Here is a 24,045-nt window from a genome sequence, read left to right as displayed (position 1 = left end):
CAAGACAATGCAGGGGACAACACTCTCAGATCTTAATGGATGAGACGGGCCAGGAGAGAAGAGCTCATTAGGAAAGGGCACTGCATGGTGAAGGGAGGACAGGATGTAAGCCGTGTGAAAGCTGATAAAAGACAGAAATGGAAATCTTTTCGTCCCAAAGAAAGCAAGGATGGAGTGCATTAATGAGCTCTTTAATGGCAAGGCAAGTAAAGGTGAGCAGCAAATGGCTATTGCCAGACAGCTGAGCTGAGTGTGAAAAAACAGATGTTGGTGGGATGTGAGAAGAGATCAAGCTCGTACAGGAACAACAGCACAACCCTGTGATTAACATTCCCACTGAATTATTGAAAAGGCACACACACAAACTTGGAGACTTGGCAGCTCCTCTGGTTACTCTGCAGGGACAGGGAGGTTGCAGGGGGATGGATATAGGCATGCTCACATCCAATTTGAACCAACAGAAAGGGCAGCAAAACTAAAGTAAAAACTGACATCCTGCTTGGCTACTCCCCAGGTGATGAAAATCCACATCCCTGGTACTTCTGTGTCATCTTATCCCTTGCACAGAAGAAACTGAGTCCAGAAAACTGGCTTTCACTCTGGATCAAATGGTTTCCCTCCATTAAGTTCTGGACAGGGGTGGGGGAAAATGGGAAATGAACAAAACTCTCAAGGCAGCATTTGTACAATCTCTACCACCCTTCTGGTGGTGCTGGTGAGCTGGCTGAGAGGGGTAAAACAGAAGCTGTGACACAGAGGAGATGATACAAAAAATTGGAGCCTAAGTAAATTCAGGTGAAGTCAAAGTCACTGCTCCAAGCCAAGGAGTTGGGCTGGTTTCTCCAGCAGCTCTGGCCATGCTTTCCAGCACCTTCACCATCTTCACTGCCTTGGGCACTGCTGGTATTGGAGGTTGGAGGTGAAGGAAATGAAATGTGCTATATTCCTCTCTCTGGAGAACAATCTAATCTCAGAACACTTACCCAGAAAAACTGCCCCAGGCCAATGGTGGAATGCCTATGGTGAGGAAAATGGGAGAGAGGAGCTGGAGGAGAGGCTGGGGCACCTCTGAAGTCCACACCTGCCTGGCCATGGCAGTGCTGCAGCCACGCTACAAGACCTGTGCATTTAAGGTATGATCAGTGCTTTTCCCAAATAAACCCTTCATCCTCTCAATTCCATCCCCTCCCCTCTCTGCTCTGTCCCCATCCTGTGTCCATGTGCATCCACGTGCTCACAGCTCCAGGCTTTGGTGGGTGGCACTGTCCCCAAAGGCACTGCAGAGGAGAGGGACACAGTGTGCACCCTGGGGTTCCTGAAGCCAAGGTGAGCAGGTCCCAAAAAGATCAGCAGGGCACTGCTGCACCCGTGCTGGGTGGTGCTGTTCATCCTCCCCCTGACAAGCACTCACAGATGCAAATAGATTCTGACTTGGGCTCCCAAATTCCTGCTCTGCCGGCTGTGCTATAAATATCCCAACACAGTGCTGGCTTCAATCACCTTCATCGATCCGAGCTCCTGGATCTGCTCCAGCCACGCCGCAGCGCATCCATTGCATGCATCCCATCCCATCCCATCCCATCCCATCCATCGCATCCATCCCATCCCATCCCATCCCAACCACCCCATCCCATCCCAACCACCCCATCCCATCCCATCCCATCCCACCCCACCCCATCCCATCCCAACCACCCCATCCCATCCCATCCCATCCCATCCCATCCCATCCCATCCCATCCCATCCCATCCCATCCCATCCCATCCCTCCGCTGCCTCCCCTCCTCGCCCAAGGCATTTGTCCTTCCCCCCTGCCCGCCCCCTCTCCTGCCGGCAGGTGATTTATTGCTCCACAGCCCGGGGGCATGCGGCTCCCGATCCCTGCAGAGCCAGGTCCGACACCGGGATGAGTTCGGGGCTCTCGGTTCGCCAAGACCCAGCCCTGATTCTGGGAAGGGCTGACCTCAAAAATGGGCAGGGGGAGTTGGCTGAGGTTGCTGGGAGCGAGGGGTGTGCAGCAGCTGGCTGGGCTGCTGGAGCCCAGGGCTCTGCTCTGCCTCTCCTGCCTCCCTGGGCATCACCCAAGTGTTGGTGCATGGGCAGATCCATAAGCATCCATGGGGCTGGGATGCATCACTGCCAGGGATGGCTCCCTGGCAGCTCTAGGAAAGGTGCCAGCTCCCAGGAAGCACTGCAGGTCACTGCAGGCCTGATTTGGGCAGAGACAATGAGGCCTGGCTGTTGTGTGGTCAGGGTGGTGCATGGGAGCCCCTTCCCTTGTTAGGGCCCCCTGCACCCACACAGACCCCTCCCATGGGATCTGCACCTGCTTTCATGGCAAACTCAGCTGAAGCCACCAGGAGGCTCAAATGCTGGGCAGGGAGGGGGCAGTTCACACCTCCAACACCCACCACCCACTCTGAAGAAGGAGGCAGCCCCCAGCTCCCCTCTCGAGTGCTGTGCTGCATCAGGGAGGGAGCTGGGCAGGCACTGCCTGCCTCCACTGCACCCTGTGCTGCTCCACGTTCTGTCTGTGAGCATGGCCCTTCCCACAGGCCATGCTTTGGAACAGATGGACACACCCCGTGTGCACACCAGGGCTGGCAGGTGCCCTCAGGAATCCTGGGCTTAAATGGTGCATGTCTATATAATGGGATGTTTCTGTCCTAATTTACAGGGTTTTAAATAATATCCAGGCTCTGGATGCCACACAGGCCTTGTAACACATGGCAGGGTCCTTTGCTGCCTCTGGGCCAGAGTGAGGACTGAGCCATGGGCAGTGTGGGCTTGGATTTACTCTCCAGCTAGAACTGCCCTTGCTGAGGAAGGATCAGAGAAAGGATTTTTAGTGCTGCCTTGGTTTTGCCCTTGAAGACAGGTTGTTGAGACAACAGCAGTTTTGTGGACACAGAAAGGGCATCAGCAGAATGCATTTCCACATGGCCCCAGGGCTATGGCTGTACTGCAGGAAACTGTGATTTTTTTTTTTTCCCCCTAGCCTCCCCTCCTCTTCACTCCAACATGCCTTTCTTGTGCCCTCTCCTTTCTGCTTGGTGGGGGCCCATTCTTTTGGAAGAGTTTAGGGCAGCCTATCTGTACCAGGTATCACTTCTCTTTGCAGAGGCAGCTTGGGAGCTTTGGTGATTGAACAGGAGACAAAACAGAGAACAAAAACAGCCAGCATGTCACAGGTGATGCAATCCCTGCTCTGTCCCCAGAGGGGTCTGTAAAGTAGCTGCCTTGGAGGGATGGAAATGCTGTGGACAGAGCTCTCCAGGCCCTGTGCAGAGCCAGCCCTGGAGCTCATCCATGGGGTGGTGGCCCTGGGGACAGTGGAATCTCTTCCCTTTTCTTGTCTGGCTTTTTTCACAGCTCATCTTATGGCATGTCCTACCAAGGGATGTGGACAATGGCTGCCAGGACTGCACCTTGTTTTGGAGGGAGGGCAAGGGGCTGGAAGGTGCTCAGCAGCTCAGGAGCCATCTGGAGACCTGTGGTGAGGCCCCACCAACAATGGGGTACTGGGTGATGACTTAGAGATGCCTTGGAGATAGAGAGGCCTAGACTTCTTCTAATTCTCCTTTCTTCCAGTTGCAGACCGTTTGCATGTGGGAAGTGTTTAATTTAGAAAGGCCAGCACTGCTGTATCACATTCCTGTCAGTCTCTGTTGGTTTATCACCAGTGAAATCCAGGTGTGAAAACAGAATCAGGCTTTGATTTCATCTGCCCCTGCTGTTTTACACCACTAACAGCTTTGCATTTCGATAGCAGCTTTTATTCTAGGAGCTCAATGGGCTTCACAGACAGCCAATTAATTAATTGAGCCTCCCCAGCCAGCCTGTGCCCTCAATGCCACAAGGAAGCATTTGCAGAGGAGGAAACAGAGGCAGAGAAGCAAAATTATTGGCCCCAGCTAAAGAGCTGAGCTGGCTGCTGCCTCCAGAGCGAGGCCTCACACTGCACTGGGGGGGCCATTGCTCCCAGTTCTGTGGAGATGGTCCTGGTGTTTCCAAACTGGTGTGGGAATGGTCTCAATGCAGAGATCCTTTGGGTGTCTATCAGTGACTGTCAGCCCTGGAGCATCTGACCCCAAAGTAACTCATGAGCTGCCATCACTTTGGACCACCCCAGCCTCCTGATAAGGAATCCTGTGAGACCATGAAACAGTGTCAGGAGGCCCCACTGCTGTTTCCATCATCCATCCTTGCTGACCAACTCTTTTTTCTCCAGGTTGTGACTTTGAGCAACAGGATTTAGTGAGTGGCATTCCTGCCCATGGCTGGGGAGTTGGAATGAAATGATGATGACTTTTTATTTTATAATCCTAGATTACTTTTAAGGTCCCTTCCCATCCAAAACATTCTGTGGTCCTATGAGGAGGCACTCAGGGTTTGCAAGGAAAGGCTGTTTCAGCTGAAAGGTTTGCTTTGGTCCAGGTGCTGAGATCTGGGGATGAACCTGCCATGAAGGCACTAAACAAGAGAGGGGTGACCCTCAGCTCCCCCTCCAGTTCTGTTCACTGCCTGCTGAGCAAGACACAGCCCTGGGGAGCTGTGTGCTGTGGGCAGGGTCTGGGGACCTGGAGGAGGTGGAGGAAGAGTGAATGCATTCCTGGAGAAATTACCTGCCTTTTATTATGAAATCCTGCTAATGGTTTGTTGTCTACACAAATAACCACGGGGAATGAACTCGTGCACTTCCCAGCCTGCTCTGTGTCTTCCTGGCTCAGCTCCTTTCTGAACAAACATAACCTTTTGCAAGAATACCTGTCAAAATCGCTCTGAAATATTGAAATAACAGGATGGGATATGGTTTGCTCCTGGGCCCTAGTGCTCATCCGTCAGGACTTAGGATGCCCATCCAAAGCGACTTGTGAGCAGGATGCAAGGGAAAAAAACTGCAGCAGGGCCTCAGAGGGCTGCATTTGGGGAGCTTAGCACCTCACCTCACTGTGCTGGCCTCCTGGGCACCCACACACCCACCTGGGAGCAGGGCAGCTCTCAGACCTTCATGAAGCCCTCACTTTTTGTTGGTCATGGGTGGGTGAGACATAGGGGCCTGTGACTCAGCTGGAGCTGATCAGGACAAAATCCTGTCCTTTGGCCACCAGTGTGGCCTGGAAGTGCCCTCATGGCCCCAACACCTCCCTTCTCACCTCATGTGAGTATTTTGGAGATGGGGCAAAAAGCTGTGGAGTCTTGGAACAGTGCTGGACAGCAATGGTTGAGGGGGTGGCTGCTTGGGTGGACCCATTGACAAAGAGCCATCCCCTTCCCCTCCAGTCCCAGAGTGCCAGGGGCTGGCCAGGGGCTCCCCAGGGTGTCTCAGTATGGGCAGGCTGTAAATGCTGAATCACCTCAAAAGCAAAATCACCCCTCCATTCTCTCCTCCACAGAGCAGCAAGAGGCTTTGTGCCCTAACCCATCACTGGGTTCCCCATCCTGAAAGTGGGGGGATAATCCACCCCTCAGTGGCTGGTCCCCCAGGGCCACCACTGCCCAGACACATTTGTTTAGGGGCAGAGACCAGTACCTTCTGATGTGCAGGAGAAACCCCACTGCATGGTGGCACCTGCTCAGCCAAGAGCCCTTCACTCCTCATCCCCTTCCCAGTTCCTGGTCATGATGGTCTCCCAACTGGAATAAGGTGAGGGATTCTATTTTCTTGGGTACGAGCCTTTTTTCTTCAATGCACTTGGAAGTGATGAGAACTTGGACACAGACAATTGGTGGAAGAAATCAAAACAAAACACTTAGAAATTCAAACACTCCCCCCTCCAAAAGATGTCCCATCAACCAACCAACCAACAAAAAAGTCCTTCAAATAAAACTCCATCTCTTTCTCTAAAATCCATGATTAAAACCTGGTACAAACAGGTGAATATAGAGATATATATATATATATATTTTTTTTTAGTAGATGTAGTATTGTTTTTTTTCTCCTCTCTCTCTCTCATTATACAGCAAACATTGCAAATATAGAAATTTTCTCTGTACAATTAACGACTTCGGTTTACAATGCAATGTGTGGTAAAACCTCTTAGTGAGTGAAAATGTGAACGGGCCTTCAACCGGGTAAAAGTCTAAACTGGAAGACTCCGTTTGCAAAAACAGCCCAAAAGATGGAGCTCCTTCTGGTCTCTTTTTGGTTTTTGTTGCTGTTTTTGTCGCTGTTGATTTTGGAAGGGAAGGAAGGAAGAACACAAACTGTTCACAAAGAATCCACAAAATCACGGAATAGGGACTCATGCAATGCAATATTGGAAAACGCCAGACCTCAGCTCTCTGCCCGCTCTTTCATTTTCATTTTATATTCAATTTTTTCTTTTTTCTTATATTTTTTTAAAAAATCAAAATGAAACAAAACTTTTTTTTCCCCCACTCCACAGTTTGTTTGTTTGCAAAGTTTGTGTTCAAATTTGGTGCATGTCTCACCAACGTGAGGACATTTTAATATCTCACTGTATATATTATATAGAATATTTATAGATTTTTCATTATTTGTTCTCTCTTTTAATTTTTTTTTATTGATTCCCTTTTTTTTTTTTTTAATTTTATTTTGTTTCAAAGACAGTCTGAATAAAAATAGCTGCTGCGGATTTCTTTTGGTCCAGTTAGTGTGTTAAGTCACGAGTTGTGTGAGGACTCAGGACTTTTGCTGGGCAGAGACGCCCTTCCAGTAGTCTAAGATGTCGTGAAGATCCTCGTCTTTGGCAAACTGGACCTTTTTGCGTAGGGCATGGCCGGCTGCCATGTACTCCTCCTCGTCTTTGTGCCGCTTGCGGTTGAGTTTGAAGCGCTCCCAGATGCTGTGCGATGGTTTGCAGGTGTACTCTGGGCTGGAGGTGTAGCTCAGGTTGTGGTACTGAGGCGAGAGCTGGGAGTAGGCCAGGTCTCTGGGGCGAGGCCGGGTCAGCGGCTCCAGGATGGAGGGCTTCCTGCCGCCCATGCTGTCGTGCTGCTCCCCTGGGTGCGAGCTGGGGTACGAGTGCCGGTGTTCGCTGTACTGGCGGATCTTCTCCGCCTCTGCCCGCAGGATGGCCGCGGCCGGTGTCACAGTGAGGATGGTGTCGGTGGTGGGGGAAGTCTTCTCGATGTATTTGGCTTCGGATTTGTGGCCCGATCCCTCGGAGCGGTAGGACCTGGGGCTCCGTATGGAGCCACTGGAAGAGGTGCTGGAGCGTTTGGGGGCCGCCTCCATGCTGTGGTGTCGCTGGAGAGGGTGGTTGTAGCTTTCCTTGTAGACAGGGGAAAGGAATCCGTGCTTGCTGGGGATCTGCTCTGACAAGAGCACCAGCTGAGGCTCCACCGTGGAGACTGCCCCCGACTTCACCCCTTGGAAGGAGGTGGACTCGGATTTCAAGGCATCGATGCAGTTGTTGATGATCTGGTTCACCTTGTCCACCTCCTTGGCAATGGTGGAGATCTCAGCCACAGAGCCCTGCGTGTCTGGCGGCAGGGACAGCTCACAGTCTCGCCTCTCAGGCTGCTCACCTGTCCTCACCTCCATGTAGTTGCCCTTGGTGGCCTTGGGGGTCTCACTGCTCTCAATCAGCTTGTACTGCTCGACCTCACCAGCAGAAGGTAGATAGGGGATGCGGGTCACTGTCTCCCCACCCAGTATCTGTCCCTGGGACAGCTGGGTGATGCTGGTGGTCTCCATTTCTGGCCCATACTTCAGCTCGATGATGGTCTTCTTCATGCTGCCGGCAGCCTTTTTGTGCTTCTCCTCCTGCTGGCGCCTCTTCCGGAGGCAGTAATACACCACGCCCAGGACAATCACCATGCCAAAGAGACAGCCCAGGATTGTCATGATGTAATGGGTGGCAGTGGAAGGGGTGGGCACCGGCTCCTTGCGGTTGGGTCTGGTGGGGGTGATGGTGACGCAGGTGTGGTTGTACTTGGAGTACTGGTGAACAGAGACTACACAGTAGGTGTAATCTCTTTGTGCTACTAGGTTGCTCACGGTGATGTTCTCCTCCTTCTTCCTGAGCTTGGTGATCATGGAGGAGAAGCCGTTTTCGAACTGGGAGAGGATGTACATCTTGCTGAAGGGGTAGGGAATCTGCACGGTGAGGACGGCCGAGTTGTGGTTGAGGTGCTTGACCTGGATGTTGGGGCGCACCTCCGTCTCACCGATGGGTGTGAACAGGGAGAACTGCGGCGTCGTGCCGTCGCCGGAGGAGCACTCCTCCTCGGAGCAGGGGCTTTCGGAGGGCACCGTGGTCACCTGGTACCTGGGAGGGATAAAACGAGGGATCACAGTGTAGGAGCCGCCAGTGCAAAGAGAAGAGAGCATGCTCAGAGCATTGCGGTAGCCAGTCCGGCCTTGGCCTAACAAGTAGTAGCCCATGTAGTCGGGTGGGGAGTCGCACTGCATCCGGTCGTAGGTGCGTGTCATGTTGGTGAAAGCCTCCAGCCATTGCAGGAAGCCGAGGAGCTCGCAGGAGCAGTAGAAGGGGTTACTGTAGAGTTCACAGACAGAGAGCTTGTTTAGGCCCCGAAAAGTGTTGCTGTCCAGTCTCTGGATCCTGTTCATGGACAGGTCAATGTTCACTATGTTGGGGCACTCCCAGAAGGCATTGGGGGTGACGGTCTCAATGAGGTTGGCCTGGAGATAGAGGTACTCCAGCTTCCCCAGGCCCCGGAGGATGCCCTCGGTGAGGTTCCTCAGTCGGTTGTAACCCAGCTGCAGCACCTGGAGGTTGAACTGTCCTGAAAAGGCACCGTCCTCGATGTAGGAGATCTCGTTCTTCGTCAGGTTGAGGTATGTCAGGTTGCCAAAGCGGCTGAGCGAGGCGTACTGCACGCTCTTGATCTTGTTGTCGTTCAGCCGCAAGTCCACGATGGTGCTGTTGATCTGCTGGGGGATGGACTCATAGGGGGGCTGGTTTTGGCTGCAGATGGCCAACCAGACGAAGCCCTTGTCCCCCTCGATGAGCCAGCAGTCTGCCCGCACCCCGCCGGCGTGCAGGAGAGACACGGCCGCCACGCACATGCAGAGGGCTGACGTCGCGGCCCACCGGCGACCTGCCATCTGGAAGGGCAGCACGGAGAAGGGCTCCTGGTCTGCTGGAAGCGGGGAACAGGACAGGGGCCGGGAAGGTGTGGGCTAGTGCTCCTTCGGCAGCTTTGCTTGCCTCTCCCTTCTCCTCATGGCTCAGAGACGGGAGGGAAGCGTCCGTGGAGAAAGCGGACCTCGGTGCCCACGGTACTTGGCAGCCAGCAGCCAGGGGCTGCTACCAAGGCCTTGGAGGCTGGGGCTGGTCCCACATCACCATGCCTCTGGCATCTCGAGGAGGGAGTCATGAAGTTAAGCGCCTGTGCAGAGTTGTTGAGGCTTAGAGACAAGCCTTCCTCTCATTTTTTATAGTACTTCTCCTCGTTTTCTTTTTGCTGCACATCGTGGCGCTGGTCCCCATCTCCCTGTACCTCCGTGTGTTTGGCTGTCCCCACTCAGTCCCCCAGCTCACCTGCTCAAAACAAAACACAAACACAAACTAAGCACAAAGGAAAGACAGTCAGCAGTCAGAGGTGTTGGAGATCCATCCAACTCCCCTATCAGTTAGGCACTTGCCTTCTCATTCTGGCAACCGCCTTTCAAGGAGCCTTTGGTTTATTTGGCTACCAGTACTGTTTGGCAGCACAGGGAGAGGCAGTCACTGGCCATTGTGGTCACCCTCTGAGCCCTTGTCCAGCACCACTTTTTTGGCAGTTGAGAGACCAACACACATCCAGCACACCGTTTGTCTGACCTATTTAGGTGTCTACCTGAGGAGGAGAGGAGTGATGCCCCAGAAGTGTCTGTTCCTCTCCGCTGAGAGCAGGTGAAGTCTAGACAACTCGCTCTGATGTAGATTTGATGCTGCAGCGTTTTGCTGAGGGGAATCCTGCCTGTCTCGTGTGCTGGTGTGCGTGGCAGCAGTGCCCACACAAGGGGTGCTGGTCGAGGACATTGTGTCTCTGCCTGCACTGCCATGTGGCAGCTGGGTACAGCCCAGCATCAAACGCTTGTCCTGTTTCTGGGAACCTTTGTCAAATCCACTGGTGTGATTGTGAACCACCCAGTGTCCTTGTCCCTGCTGGGGGCTTTTTCCCTTTCTCCAAGGCTCTCCCTCCCAGGTGAAATGATGCAGAGGTGTGGAAAACCAGCAAACATTCAGTGGCATAACAAGAGCATTTGCAGAAGATGGGACAAGACCTTCCCTCCCCATCCAGAAACAGCTGTTTGAAGACTAGGAAAAGTCTTCATTAGACACAAACCTATGGGACTTCCAGCAGCCTCACTCCCCACAGAGAAACTAATTTCTGGCTCATGTTTTCCATTCTTTTTCCCACCTAAATTTTTGACTAAGCATAAATTTCCATGGACAGCTCTTACTTCTTTTTCTGATTTCTTAGGGAAACAGGAAGGCAAAAGTGGAGAGGTAGGAAATGCATGAGCACCAGCAACTCCTGGGTCATGCTTTTCCACCAGATATTGAAAACATTATCTGTGAATATCTCTACTGCCAAACAGAACTCTGGGCTGGTAGGATGGATGCAAGAGAGATGTTGTAGCAGAGATGGAGTTGCCCACAAATGGAGAGAAATCATCATGGCTTATCTAGAAAAATCCTTCTTTGAACTTTTTTGGGAACAGGAACACGATTTTTCTGCCTTGTCCAAGGGCAGACTGTAGAAGCCAGAGAAGGCACCACCAATACTCATTGGAAACAGAGCTGATAAGAACTGCAGGTTTCTTGGGAAGTTGTGAAGGCGATAGGAGCACACCTTACATCCAAATTTTCTTTCAGTAAATCTGAAAAACAGTATAAACCCAGAAACAGTTTTCCAGACCATTTGACAGTGCCCAGGCTGGACTGTTCTTGGTGCTACATACCTGAAAATTGTGTGGGGTTCATTGTTTAGAGGCAGATGTATACTCTGACCCTTGTCCCAAAGAAACCGGGTTCTTTTCCAGCCACAATACCAGGCTGGAAAGGAGAGCATATTTCACTGCAGAGACCCCTTTCCTCCATTCAGTTTGTACCCTGGTAAACAGGCCAGTAATAAGAACCAGTGAAACAGTTTATTTGGTTGGATTGTGACCAATGAGTCAGTTCCCTGGTGACAGTTGTGTTTCCATTACATAAATGACAGGACCTTCTCTCACATCACCTCTCTGCACATGAGAATTTCCAGCCACCTTTTCCTCCGTGTGCTGTCACTGTCCTGAGATGCTCTGGCAATACCTGCAAGTCCATTTTAACATAGCTGAGTCCTTGGAGCCAGCGAGGAAGGGAAGTGGGACTGTGCTCCCTGGCAGATTGCAGGTGAGTGCCCCCCCTTGCCACCCCCACAGAGACACAGGCTGCAGTGCCAGACTGAAACACGCCTGCTGCTGCATCCCTCTGGTGTTAGACAACTCAATTAACCTCTCTGCACTCCAGCCTCCTCCCTGGTACCATGAGATAATGATAGCACTTCACAGGCTGGTGGGAGACTGCAGCAAAGTGCTCTGGGCTCTTCTTGGGGTGAAAATCCCAGCACACACATTGTGTTGCAGGTGGAGACTTTCTCTCTAGGTGTGCCAGCTCTCTGCCTGGTGTCCAGCTCCTCCTGCATCCTGTGGGGATGTGCATTGCCCCTAAGGGTTGGGATCGGGGTATTCCTGGTCTGCAGAGCCATAAGCAATGACTTGCCCCATTGTCCCTTAGGGGTGGCCCTTGATTCCAGCATCTCCCTGTTTTCCTCCAAGGACTTGTGGATTCCTGCAGGCAGGGGAAGCCCTTCCAAACCCAGCACAGGCAGCAGGAAGGGATGCACTTGGTATGTTCTCTTCAGCATTTGTTCTGTCCCCTCTATCTCCCATTGTGACCCAACCACCCTGTCTGGGCAAACCTGGGTTTGGGAAGGCTCTGCAGAGCCAAACCAGCCTTTTCCTCACAGGAAATTTGTGAAATTTCCTCAAAGGAAATTTGTGGAGTGGGACCATTCATGAGGAAGGAACAGAGACAGATTCCCCACAGATCTTGCCAGGCTGACCATCTAAAGCCTTCCCCTACAGCACCCTCGTGCTTCCCCCATCTAGTTGGAAATATTTGGGATGAAGAAGAGGAGTACTAAATGACTCAAACACATTCAGTGAGGCTCCCAGTGTATGTTTTCTCTTATTTCCCATACATTGCCTATCAGCCAGGTCCTTCCCAACAACAGAAAGGAGAAATGGCATTTTATCAGCAGCCCGAGTTTAATTTCAGCTCATTAAAGCAAGCAATTTGCTGGTTTATTTGCTTTACAAAGTGTGAATAAAATGACAGCATTAAGGAGATGTGAGAGAGGAAAGAGGGGCTAATCTCCCTTTTTATTAGATTCTCGGGACATGACTGGTGAGTGGAGAAGTGGGCCTTGTTGCTTTGCACAAAAGGCATAATTGTTCATCTTGCTGCCTTCTGAGAGCCTCCGTCCCAGCCCGTGGTGGGTGTGGGTGTGTGCCCAAGCAACACCAGCACCGAGCATCCTGCAAGGATCTGGTGCTTTAACTCTCCTGCCTGCTTGGTTCATCTTTGCCCAGTTGTCCTGAGTTTATTCTCCTGGTAACACAATTGCACATTCCTTTTTCCAGTCCTCTGAACCCCCACAGAGCTGAGAAAACCTGAGAATAAACCAGCAAAATTCTCACATGAAAAGCAACCAGGAAAGTGGCAGTTTGGGGAGTCTCTTACTGCTGGAGAATGAAGCAAAAGGTAGGAATGAAGAGAGTGTGGAATAACACAGAAATGTTTAGGAATGATGGGTTTAATCTCAGTCAGAATATCTTGAAGTGTGGCACCATGGTGACAATGACTACAGGCTCATCCATGACAAGGCCATGGGAGCAACCCAGGAAATTCCTGCACCATTCCTGCACAGTTTCCTGGGCCCTGCAGACACTGCTGTAATTCCCTTTCCTTCCACTCTCAGGAGGCAGAATGGATTGACCAGCTGAGATGATGCTGAGATTTTGTGGTTTTGTGTCTAACAGAGGCCAGCAAAGGGGCAATAACAACTCCCTCACTCCTTGCTCCTCCTGCACATTGCTCTGACATCCAGTATCTCTGCTGGAGCCCAGATCCATGCTTCCCCCTGCTAATCCTCAGCCCTGACTGTGATATGCTCCCCTCCTACCCTTCTCTGCTTCTCCAGCCCTGGTCCTGTCAGCAACCCAGCAGTAAAGAGGATGGCTGGAATTTCCAGGCTGTAGCCTGCTCTGATGAGCAGCAGCATCCTTATCCTGGCTGAAAACCCATAGCAAGGGAAGTGGAAAGAAAAAGGAAAAGCTGGAGCTTCAAAAACCAATGCAAGCTGAATGGGAAGTTTTTGCTTCCATTTCCCAACTAATGGCATCTTGGAAAATTAAACCAGAGCAGCAGCTGCAAGGAAGCAAACAAAGCAGCTGTGGGGGCTGGGAAGAGAGCTGGCACTCAGTTCCTAATTTTGTTATTCTACTGAATGAGTTATTTCAAACTGTGGATTACATTTGCTGAGGGAACACAAGATTACGCATGCGTGTGTGTGTATACACACAGCAGTGCTCCTCTCCTTGGCATTTCTGCATCTCCACCACTTCCTTTTCCCTAGCTGCTCCAGCTCCAGCTCCTCTTGGATCCCCTTTCACAGCCATTTGGGCTGTTTTACCAAAAAATTATCCCCACTACAAAGAGAGCCAGAGGAAAATGGGAGTGCTACATTACAAATATGAGTGTTTGGTCACCCAAACAGAAGGAGAGGGAAAATTTGGCTTAGAGAAACCAGAGTTTAAAATGAACCTTGGTTCTTCATTATGTGTAAAAAAATCTGAAGAGGCAGCTCCAAGATGGCAGATTAAACCTTTTCTAGTGATGAAATCACCTGCAAATAGCTAATGTCCATCCTGTATATGTCAGGTGGGGAAAGGAGGCTTCCAGGCAGCTTTTTCCCTCATTCATACTCCTGGTCTTTGCTCCATGACTCCTGCTGGGTGTTGTTGGTCAGAATCACAACCTCCCTGGATCATAAAGATGCTCAGGCCTGTAGAATTTAAGTTAATTTTATATCCAGACATCCTGGTCCTAATACCCTTCACTGACAGGGCTTAGGCAGCATTTTGTGCATCCCAAACACCTCACAGTGTTAGATAATAGAGTTGTCCAGTCAATTCTACTCTCTCTCCTGCTATTATTTATTATTTAAGAAAAACAGGAAAGGGAGAAGAGATACATTTTCCACTGAGGTTTGAGGAGAGATTAAGAAGGAACGAAGCAGAGAGGTGAAGGGGAGGCTGAGAGAGAAGTGCTCAGCATTGCATCCAGCTTTTACTGGGACTGTGGGAGGTCACAGGCTGTATGACAAGTATCCAGGTGGGAAGGATGGCAAAGAGATAACTTTTCTGGTAGACACTGGGAGAAACAAAGAGAAATTACATGCTTGGTCTCTATACAGGGACATTAATATCATCAGTATGTCAACACTCTTGGGCTCTGTATGGTGCTGGGGTCAGTCTATCCTTGGTTTATTCCTATTTTAACCTTGATTGAACAGGTTATGATCTTTAGTGGAAGCTGATAGTCAATCCCATTTAATTTAGCAGTAAACTTGAGTGCTGTAGTGTCTGAGGGGAGCCTTAGTTCAAAGCCACTGTGCCTCCAAAAGGCAGGATGAGGCCAGAGCTGCAGCCTGGGAACGGCCAGAACACACCTTGTTTGCACAAACATTTTTAAGAACCTTTTTTTTCTACGGAAAGATAAATTCTGGTTTAAAATGACAATATTTTCAAGATAAACTGTTGGGATTTCAGAAAATAAGACTATTCTGCTGTTACTCAGCTGCAGTCTGAAATCATTTACATCCATCTCATGCTGCTTGGTTTCCAGGGTCTGTTGAGATGACAACCCTATCTCATGCTGCTGTGGGCTGCTGAGCAGAAGCCTCTGCTGAGTTTAAGTAAATGCATAAATGATCTTCTTGGTGAGCAACCTCTTAAGCCCAGCTGGGGTACCTGTGCATTAAACCAGCCTTCCAAAACATCAGCACGAGCTGCAGTGGAACACCAGCTCCAGCCCCTGACAGTGCAGTTGAGCCCTCAAGGAGCTGAGAAATGTGATGAGAGGGACAGAGTCAGGGGAAGGTGAAGAGGAAAAACATTTTAGGGAATGTAGAGAAGTAAGAGCTCTGATCAGGTACCACTCTAGCAATAAGAAAGATGTGTTTCCATGGGAGAAAGCCTTTCTAATACTTTCTTGATGGGATTTTTCCTTAGAAATAATCAGTCTGAATCACAGCTTCATTATGGGATGGTTGTGCTGATGGTAGGCTGGGGAAAAGCAGAGGTCTGGTGTGGAAGCAAGAGTCCTGTTTTCCCCTGTAAAAAGTGCTGAAGATCAAAGGATGCTTTTCCAGCACCAATGCCATGGAGGGAGCCAGCCCCACGCTGGGAAGTGGAGCTGCTGGTGTTCCTCAGCAGTGACAACCTGAGCTGAGCCTTGCCTCCCCTGCATTGTCATCCTCACTCAGATCTTTGCTGCTGTTTGGAAAAGGGCTTTACTGCTTTCATTCATTAATTCATTTTTGCAGGAAGCCTGCATAACCCTTTGCCTTCCAGATGGGAAAACCCACTTCTACAAAAGGAAAATCTGGTGATGGATCTGTGAAATGGTGAGTTGTTAGAAATTCTTTTTAGTGGTGCAAGTGTCTTTTTTGCTCTGGTATTTTTATGGTGGCATTTGCAGAAGAACACTTCCCCCTCTGTCCTGCCCTTCCCCTGGGAAGGGGTCTCTGGCCAGAGCAACATCACAGTTTCTAGGCTGTAATGCTGAGTGCTGAGAGATGGACAAGAAAACATACAGCTCATGAAGGACTTCATGATCTGTGATCTCTGGGTAGGCAGAACAGAATTCACCCTTCCCTCAGCACGTGCCCTGCACACAGGGATTGTTATGTCTGTGCTGTGAGCAAACACCTCTACTAACCTCTCACTGGCTCGCTCACCTTGGGAGCTGGTCCTGCTTTTCTGCTTGGAGACTTTCAGATGTCTCTTCCAATCCAGGTTATCTTGTGATTTTAATGGTCTTCTGGAGCTGAGAAGCCCAGCTTAAGGCTGGACCCTCTGGCTATCCACTTTCTGAAGGGGTTTCTGCCCAGATATTGCTATATCTGGCAAGCCCCAGTGCCCTACAAGCCTAATTTTAGCTCAGTGCTGCAGGCTGGCTTCTTGTCATGGGCCAGGAGAAGGTTAATGATCATCTGGGCAGCCCTCCAAAACCAATCTAATGTTTATTCAGGATAACAGCATTGCAGAGGAAACCAAGCATGACCACCTTCCACGTACAGCTTGCCCATCGCAGCCCTGCTCCTGCAGGTGATGTCATTTTAAACCAGAATTTATCTTGCCATTTATCTTGCTCTGCTGGAGCAGCTCACGTTGGTCCACTCTTGGAGGAGACCCTTCCCTAGGTCAACTCAGGAACTCATCAACATTTCCAACCCTGCCCTCTTAACCCAAACAGATGCTGTTTTTCTACAGAAAAGCAGTTTACCAGGCTGTGGGTCTGCTGTTTCAGCAGTGGAAATATGCACTCACCCTTTTATTTATTTAATTTTTTAATAGGACACTCCTCACAGGTCAGATAGCCAGGCTACAAACAAATATCCATTTATTTGGATATTTGGGAGGTGGGTCAGTGGTCCCAGCCTGGGGGTGGTGGCCTGGGTGCTGCAGGTCTGTGCTCCAGCTGGGTCTGGGATGGAGGTGAGAGGATGAGGGGCTGGTGCAGATTAGCCCATGAGGAGGCACAGGGATGTGAGACAGCAGTGACTGCACCCTCTGGCAGAGGGCAGAGTCCACAAGATGGCTGTGTGCATTTATTCACCTCAGCTGCTCTTTAATGGCTTAATTTCAGCCATGAATTACAGCCTTGTCTTCCCACCAGCACAGCCCCTGCAGTTATTCCATCATGCCTCTGACCCAGCGTGAAAGGATGTGCAACAGATTCATCCCAAGCATACCCTGCACCTGTAGGGAGGTGAGTACTCTGCTTTTCTTGGGCCCCCCAGGGCTCCATGAAGGGATGGGGTACAAGCTGTAAAGCCTGAAGGCCTGAGATGTGCTGTGCTGAGGGAAATATTCTCTTCAGCAATAAGTACTCACAGACATACATGGCCCTGGAGAACTCTTGATGCTTCCCTTGGGGTGCAGCAAAAATTGTACTAATAGCAAAAAGAGTTTTCTGAGGCAGCCCTGAGATGCTGGTAGTGGCTTCACCATCAGCAGTCCCAAAATAGCTGCTTCTCACTGCCTTCCCAGGCGTGCTGAGGGGCATTGTGAGAACATCTATTTAGCAGTGTCCCTGGAGAACCCTGGGAATGTGCCTCCTGCCACCTGAGATGGTCAGGGAGATGCCTGGACAGCCAGATGGCCACATGTGTTTGGAGCTGATATTAATGTCTCATTTGATTATGTTCACAGCATGATTAAAAGGCTCCTAGATTCCTGAGCAGGTATCTTTATTATGCTAAATCTAAACAGAACACAGATACCCCACTGTGGGCTTGGCTGGTTAAACATGGTGGCAGGCAGTGTTTCTCTCAAGAGAAACCTGATTTCCCACTGCAGCATGCCCATGCTCTGGTGGGAACAAGCAAAACCCATCTTTGCCCACAGAGGATACTCAGCTCCAGGGATGAGGGAGCACTGTGTTTTCTTTATGGTGCCAGCATGCCTAAAGCTCAACCAAACAGCCTTCTACCTAAAAACGTGTGGCCACATGCAGAGAAGCTTGTAAAAAATGGGTTGTGCTCATGCTGGACTCCAAAAGAAACTGGTTTTGTCTGGGCACATGCCAAAGTGATGGTGGAAAAGCAGCAGTAGGAGCTGCTGGTGTGTTATTGTGGGCTTGCAGCACACAAAGCCCTTGCTCAGCACCCTGGCTGCCCCTCAGCCAGGTCTGTGGCCCCTCTCTGTGTTTCCCTGCTTGTCCAGAAGATAGGGAGAGTTAAAGAAACTCTGGAGTCCAAGACAACAGAAGCAGGGAGCTGTGCCAGTGTTTGGATTGCCCGTCCTTTTCCTAAACATTTCCTGTGGAGGTTACCCAAGCCGAAAAAGCAAGTGAACCCAAAACACCTACCCTCTTTGGAGGATTGGAGTTTATTGTTAATAATCTACTGCTAAAGGGTAACATCTGTTTTGGACAAACTGTAATGAGATTTAAACCCCAGGTGGAGGGAGGACTTCACAGTAATAAATGACTTTCTGTATGTCTAAATAGTTTTAATTTTTTTTCTGGCAGAAATAGCTGCTTTTCACCTCAGGCTTCTTTTTGCCAGCTCTTTTTGTTTAATGATTGCTATTAATTTCCAGGGTGGCAGATGGATTCTAGGCTGGTGTAGTCTGAAATGAGGAAAATCAGCCTGTGAAGGTGTGAGCTCTCCATGAATGTGTGCACAGGTCACACACGCAATGCCACGTGTGGGAGTTTGCTTCCCAGGGGAACAATTGCTTCCAGGTACCTGCTCCTCCCCCCTGGGATGTTTGAGCATCCCTCAGTCATAAAGGAAGGTAAATTAACATTTCTGGTCAATGCTCGTAGCTCTGCTTGTTTAGACCTTCATTTAATAAAGCTGCTGATTTCAGCAAGGGTTCGGGAGGAATTCAAACCAGCACCAAGTGCTTTGCTAAATCCAAGCTGGAGTGAGCTGGAGAGCAGCACGTGGTCCCCAGAACATGGAGAGGAGCTCCCTGCCCATGGCTGGATGCTGCAGGTGATGGGGATTCCTCCTTGGGCATGACACAGACATTTTTCAGTGCTTTTCCTGTGTTACTTGCATTTTGGGGTTTTTTAACAATGTGGGATGTCCCAAACAAACAATCATTCTCCATCCTCCAGCTGTAGTAGTAAATATCTGATGTTGAACCCAGCACAACCTGGGTAGTGCCCAAAGGAGGACTTTCTTTATCCTCTCTGCTGCCACCTCTTCCTCAAGAAGCCTACAGAACTAATCCCAATTAGTGCTACAGTGTGCTGGGGTGCCCTCCTTTGTCTTCTCCTGTGGAGCATCTCTGCACTTGGCTCAGGGGGCAGAACCAGAACACATGGGTAGTCAGGTGAGAAGCTGGATCTGGGAAGCAGGGCTGATGATGGACCACCAATGGCAGCACCCTGTGGCCAGACAGCTGTCCTGAGACAAGAGCGTGGCAGAGGATTTGGGAAGGAGGGAGGGGTTTGTTTGCCTGGGCCTGGGCGAGCTCCTGGGGATGGAGGAAAGGGGGTAGAGATAGAAAGTGCAGCATCTCAGGTGATGCAGATAATCGCCTTTAATCTCCTGCTCAAAATAACCCAAAGTCAAGTAAAGGAGGGATTACAGGGCCTAAGCCACTGTTATTGCGGGGTGGAACAGACTTAGGTTGCCTCTGAAGGGCTCCCGAGGAAGAAGAGGAGCTGCAGCAAACACTGCTGGAAATGCCTCCTGGTGAGGGTGGCTGGGTGGGCTGGGGACCCTCCTGAGGTAGCCCAAGGGGAGCTGGAGCTGCAGGGACAGCAGCTGCTGGCAGACTGAGGAGCCTACACAGGACCTGGTCCCAGGGAGAGAGTGCCTCAGATGCCACTGGTCACCTTGTCATTGCTGATGGGTTTATTCTTAGTGCAGGATCCAAAGTGCTTTATAGCCATTAATTATCCTAATGGGGAAGCAGTGCCCCTGAAACCCATTTTACAGATGGGAAACAGAGCCCAGGAGGAGCTAAATGACCCACCAGGTGCTGGGGCAGGGCTAGAGAGGTGGCCAGGCCCTGCCCCCACCTCCCTCCAATTTGAAGGGGCCTTTCCTTGGATGTGTGTTCCCATCAGCTGTGAAGGCACCTCCTGCCCTTTGCCAAAAAGCCACACCACAGCTCCCTGGCTGCTGTGCTGCAGCCGGGGAAAACTGAGCTGCAGGGCCCTATTCATCAGCTCCTGGTGATGCCTCTGAGATAGCAGCAGCACAGGGACTGTGTGAAGCAGGATTGCACTGGGGAGGGAGCAGAGTATGCTCATTTTAATGAGCCTGTCCCTGCCTAAAGGAGAGAGAAAGCGAGAGGCCAACCTGGTTTAATAAACTCTGGCATGCGGATTTAATCAGACGGATCATTGTTCCCCAGCACAGGGATGAATATATTAAAAAAATGATTCAAACTTTTCCCCTTTGTTTTTCATTTGTATTATGTGCTGTGGTGTGATAAAACATCCTGGGGCCAACTTGCAAGGCAATAAAAGAGACAGTGGAGGAGAGGAAGACATTGATCCATGTGAGCGAGCACAAGCGCTGTGGGAAGGAGGCTGCTGGCAGGCAGGGCTGGGAGAGAGGGGCTGCAGCATCCTCAGCCCCCACCAAAGCCCCAGGGAAGATGTGGTTATGGAGGCTGACCTGCTGTCAGCTCCTTTTCAGAGATCTGAGATGACTAATAGCAGTTTAAGTCCAGAGCTAAAAGCAGCCTTCTTCAAGCATGAGACTTCCATCTCACCACAGAAAGGTCTGAGCACAAGAAAATCCCCACACCCCTGCCCCAGGAGGGCAGGAGGGACAGTCCCCACCTTTCTACAGGGACACCAGCACGTGGATTGTGCTGGTGGTGTCTTTTGGAGTGGCCTCCCAGGGAATGGTGCAACAGGACAAACTTTCCTCTGGACTCTCCCTTTCCCCATGGAGTTGTTTCATCTCTGCCTCCTTGTGCCAGGGGATCTGGGTGCTGCTCACTAATTTAGAGAACTAAACAGCTGTGGGTGCAAAGCTGCAAACTGGCAGAAGACAAAGGCTGCTCCCCGTGTGAATGCCACAGCCCTGTGCCTCTGCCCGTCCCTGGGGACAGCAGGCATTCTTGGAGGCACAGAAAGGCCTTGAGCCAGCACAGCAAAGAGCAAACTGGGTCTGCAGACAGCCCAGGTGGGATTGTGCCAGGGTGTGCCTCAGCAGCACCTGGCTCTGTGCTTGCAAGGCTCTGGCTACGTGGGTGGGAATAAAGCCAGCTTAGACAAAATAGTCTTTTGTACTAAATCCTGGACAGACCACCTGGAGCTGTGGGCAAGGACAGACCTCAGGGGCCTCAAGATGCCTCCATGGAATTTACCTCCTTTGCCCTGCCCAAGCTCAGTGTCCTTGGCTCAGGCTTAAATAACCCCCAGCCTTGCTTTGCTCGCCCTGCTCTGGCCCATCAGGCTGCTTGCCACCCTGAGACACAAAGAATTGGCTCTCCAAGGATGGCACAGGGCACTCAGCTGGGGTTTTAACCTCTCCCTCTAATACTAAGGCCAGAGGTGTCTCGCTGCACCAGACAGCTCTCTGACAGGTGACAGATGGGCATTTGGCTGAAGGCAGCCCAGAGGGGTTTTTTGGGGGGCTACAGTACACCACACCAGAGCAAAGCTGTACCTGACAGGTTTGACTGGCCCTAAGACACAGATGGGGTTTGTGGTGAGAACCCAGGAATTACTTTTTACATCCTTCCTTCAGGATGGATGACCAGCAGCTGCAGGGCCATGATAATGTTTAGACTAAAAGGCATCTGCTTCCTTGGAAAAGCTTTCTCTAAACTGTGCCATTGACCCATCCACTGAAGAGTCACTTATGGCCACTTGGAGTTAAGTATCACCAACTTTGGCTTCTAACACACCACCGTGCTGCTGCTTCATTACTTGATCCATTACTGTCCATAAACACTAATAAATAATCCTATTTTCATTCCCCCCATTGTTTAAGTGGTCATTAATTGTAGTTTATATGCTTTCCTTGCGTATTTGTGTACGATAGCTTCTTCATGATTCCTTGATTAACTGTGATTGATCGTGTATTTTAAAATCAATTAAAAGTTGCAACACTAAAAGGTAGAGTCTTTAGCAGTAATTCTCCAAGACATTGCCATTTATAATGGAGCTATTGTAGTGCTGGGATCCATTAGTGTGGCAGGCTGTGATCTTTATTTTCCAGATTTATGCAAATAAGTAAGTGTGAGTGTGCACGTGGCTGTGTCGGGTGTGGGAAAGAATCAGCTTCTCACAGGGTTGCTGGCTTTTGTGGGTGACCAGGAATCACCCACTCCCTTCCTTAAGGCACTATGCAAGGGCTGAGCCCCAACACCCTATAATTTCCTTGCACTGTGTATTAATTTTCTAATTGTAAAGAGGTGCTGATACCCTCAGCTGAAGGGGGGCACAAAGTGGGATGGGTATTCTTCTGCAAAGCTGCTTCAGTGAATGCCCTGTGCCTTGCTGGGGTGGAGGTGAGGGGCATGTGGGAGGATGGGGATGGCTGTGAAGGTCTGTGTCTGTGGTGGTGCTGATAGGATGGAGGAGGAGGAGGGTGGCCACCAGTGGGTGTCAGGGCATGTGCTGGAGCACAAATCTCTGCTCTTTATAGCATCATACCTGTATTACATCAATGTTTAGCTCCTCATATTGCTGCTGTGCTGGGAAAATGTGTATGTCCAGCACCAGGGCTGGAGGAGATGGGTTTAACACCGTGCTGCCTTGTCCTGTAAACCTGGATCCTAAGTGCTCATGCCTCTGTGCACCCTGTGACTCCAGGGCAGCTCTGCCCAAGCAGAGAATTAGGGATGGGGGAACCACAAAAGAGATTTTGTGCAGGTGCTCCGAGGTGGGGAGCAGATCCCCAAGGACCAGTGGGAAATCAGGCCCTTGTAATGGATCCCCTACTTGTCCCCTGTCCTCCTGGATGTCTGCCTGCTGCCAGGAGCAGGGCCCTCCCAGCCATCTGCCAGCTCAGGCAGAGGATTCCTGTGTTCTAATCTGCTCACAGACATTTGTCACCCACCCCTCTGCCAGCTGCAAAAAATGCCTCAGTGCCCCAGTACAGCTGCTGGGAGCACCTGTAGAGGAAATCACCAGTCCTGTTAAATGATGGGGGCACTATTTTGTGCAAGCCCTGGAATGGGATCACTCTGTTGTATTAACTTGCCTGCTTGCATTGATGTTAATGAAATAAAGAAATATAATGGTTCCAGACTTTTAAACTTCTTATGGCTCGATTTGCATAATGGCCACCACTACCCTGAACAGGAACTGATCTGTCAAAAAATATTGTTCCAGTCCTCTATCATTCAGCTCAATGGGAGGTGCAGATTGGCCCACAGGAGCTGTTTTTCTCTGATGGAGTGGAGTTTGCCTAGTGCCGACCATAAAAAGCTAATATTAGCACGCAATCCAATATTGTAAAAAAGAAATTGGTTAAAAGTTATAGATCAATAACTGTTAACGTGGCTCTATTTTTCAGACAGATCATGTTTGCTGCTGCCTGCTGATGGGGAGACAGGCTCCTTCCAAATGGCTGAAGCAACCCCAGAGTTCCTCCTTGGAGATGCCTGGAGCTGCCAGCTGAGGCTCAGCTGTCCTGGACAGCCCTGGCAGCTCACTATGCTGCATTTCTTGTGGCAGTTTGTTCCCCTCTACCCTGGAGTATGAAATGCTGGTCAGGGCTGGACATTAACCTTCTGGCACGTCACTCCTCAGTGCTTCAGATCCCCTCTCCTTGATGCCCCACAGCAACCCCCTTTGGTGCCTTAATTGTCACTCCTTGATTACCTGGACCCCTTCTCCTCCCTGCCCTAGATCACTGCTCCTTGATTATCCACATCTCTGTTCTTTGATGCCCCAGATCTCAGCTCCTTGATTACCTACATCTCTGCTCCTCCATGCCCTAGATCTCTTCTCCTTGATTATCCTGATCTCTGCTCTTTGATGCCCTAGATTTCCTCTCATCAGTGCCCCAGATCTCTGCCTGCTGCCAGCATGGTGTCTCTCCCTGCAGACGACTCCTGCAGTGCTTCCAGCTCTTCCAGAGCAACTGGATGCTCTCACCCCTGTGGGGAGAAGGGTGCTGCTCTTGGCATGTGTCTGTCCCCTCCCTAAAGTGAGGTGAACATCCCTCCTCTCCACTGTGTGGATTTAAAGTGTGCTGCCCACGGGGCAGGGACAGTCTGTCCACTCCAGAGTGTGTTTAGGGAGTGCAGACCCCAATCCTCAGGTACAGTGATGGGGATGGGAGTGTGCAGGAGCAGGGAACCAG

General features: G+C 50.5%; 1 protein-coding gene and 1 long non-coding RNA gene across 5 annotated transcripts in view; one reads left to right on the top strand and one right to left on the bottom strand.

Moving 5' to 3' along the window:
• The first annotated feature begins 2,509 nt into the window (after positions 1-2,509).
• Positions 2,510-22,780, top strand: LOC135281297 (uncharacterized). 3 transcript variants are annotated; one of them, XR_010347987.1, is made up of 5 exons: positions 9,459-11,312; positions 12,605-12,725; positions 15,571-15,651; positions 16,926-17,018; positions 18,353-22,780. It is a non-coding gene; the product is annotated as an uncharacterized LOC135281297 (long non-coding RNA). The 3 variants fall into 3 exon arrangements; XR_010347986.1 differs by adding an exon at positions 2,510-5,644 and having other exon boundaries at positions 11,140-11,312; positions 12,605-17,018; XR_010347985.1 differs by having other exon boundaries at positions 12,605-17,018.
• Positions 5,816-24,045, bottom strand: part of ELFN1 (extracellular leucine rich repeat and fibronectin type III domain containing 1) — a 103,772-nt gene continuing 85,542 nt past the window's right edge. For both annotated transcript variants that reach the window (XM_064390034.1, XM_064390033.1), the window contains exon 4: positions 5,816-9,470. In XM_064390034.1, the coding sequence (XP_064246104.1) occupies positions 6,644-9,034 (2,391 nt within the window). In that variant the 5' untranslated portion in view covers positions 9,035-9,470 and the 3' untranslated portion in view covers positions 5,816-6,643. The remainder of the gene's footprint in view (positions 9,471-24,045) is intronic.

The sequence above is a fragment of the Passer domesticus genome, chromosome 15, assembly GCF_036417665.1.
Source record: "Passer domesticus isolate bPasDom1 chromosome 15, bPasDom1.hap1, whole genome shotgun sequence".
NCBI lineage: Eukaryota > Metazoa > Chordata > Aves > Passeriformes > Passeridae > Passer > Passer domesticus.
This window is presented reverse-complemented; position numbering and strand designations above follow the sequence as displayed.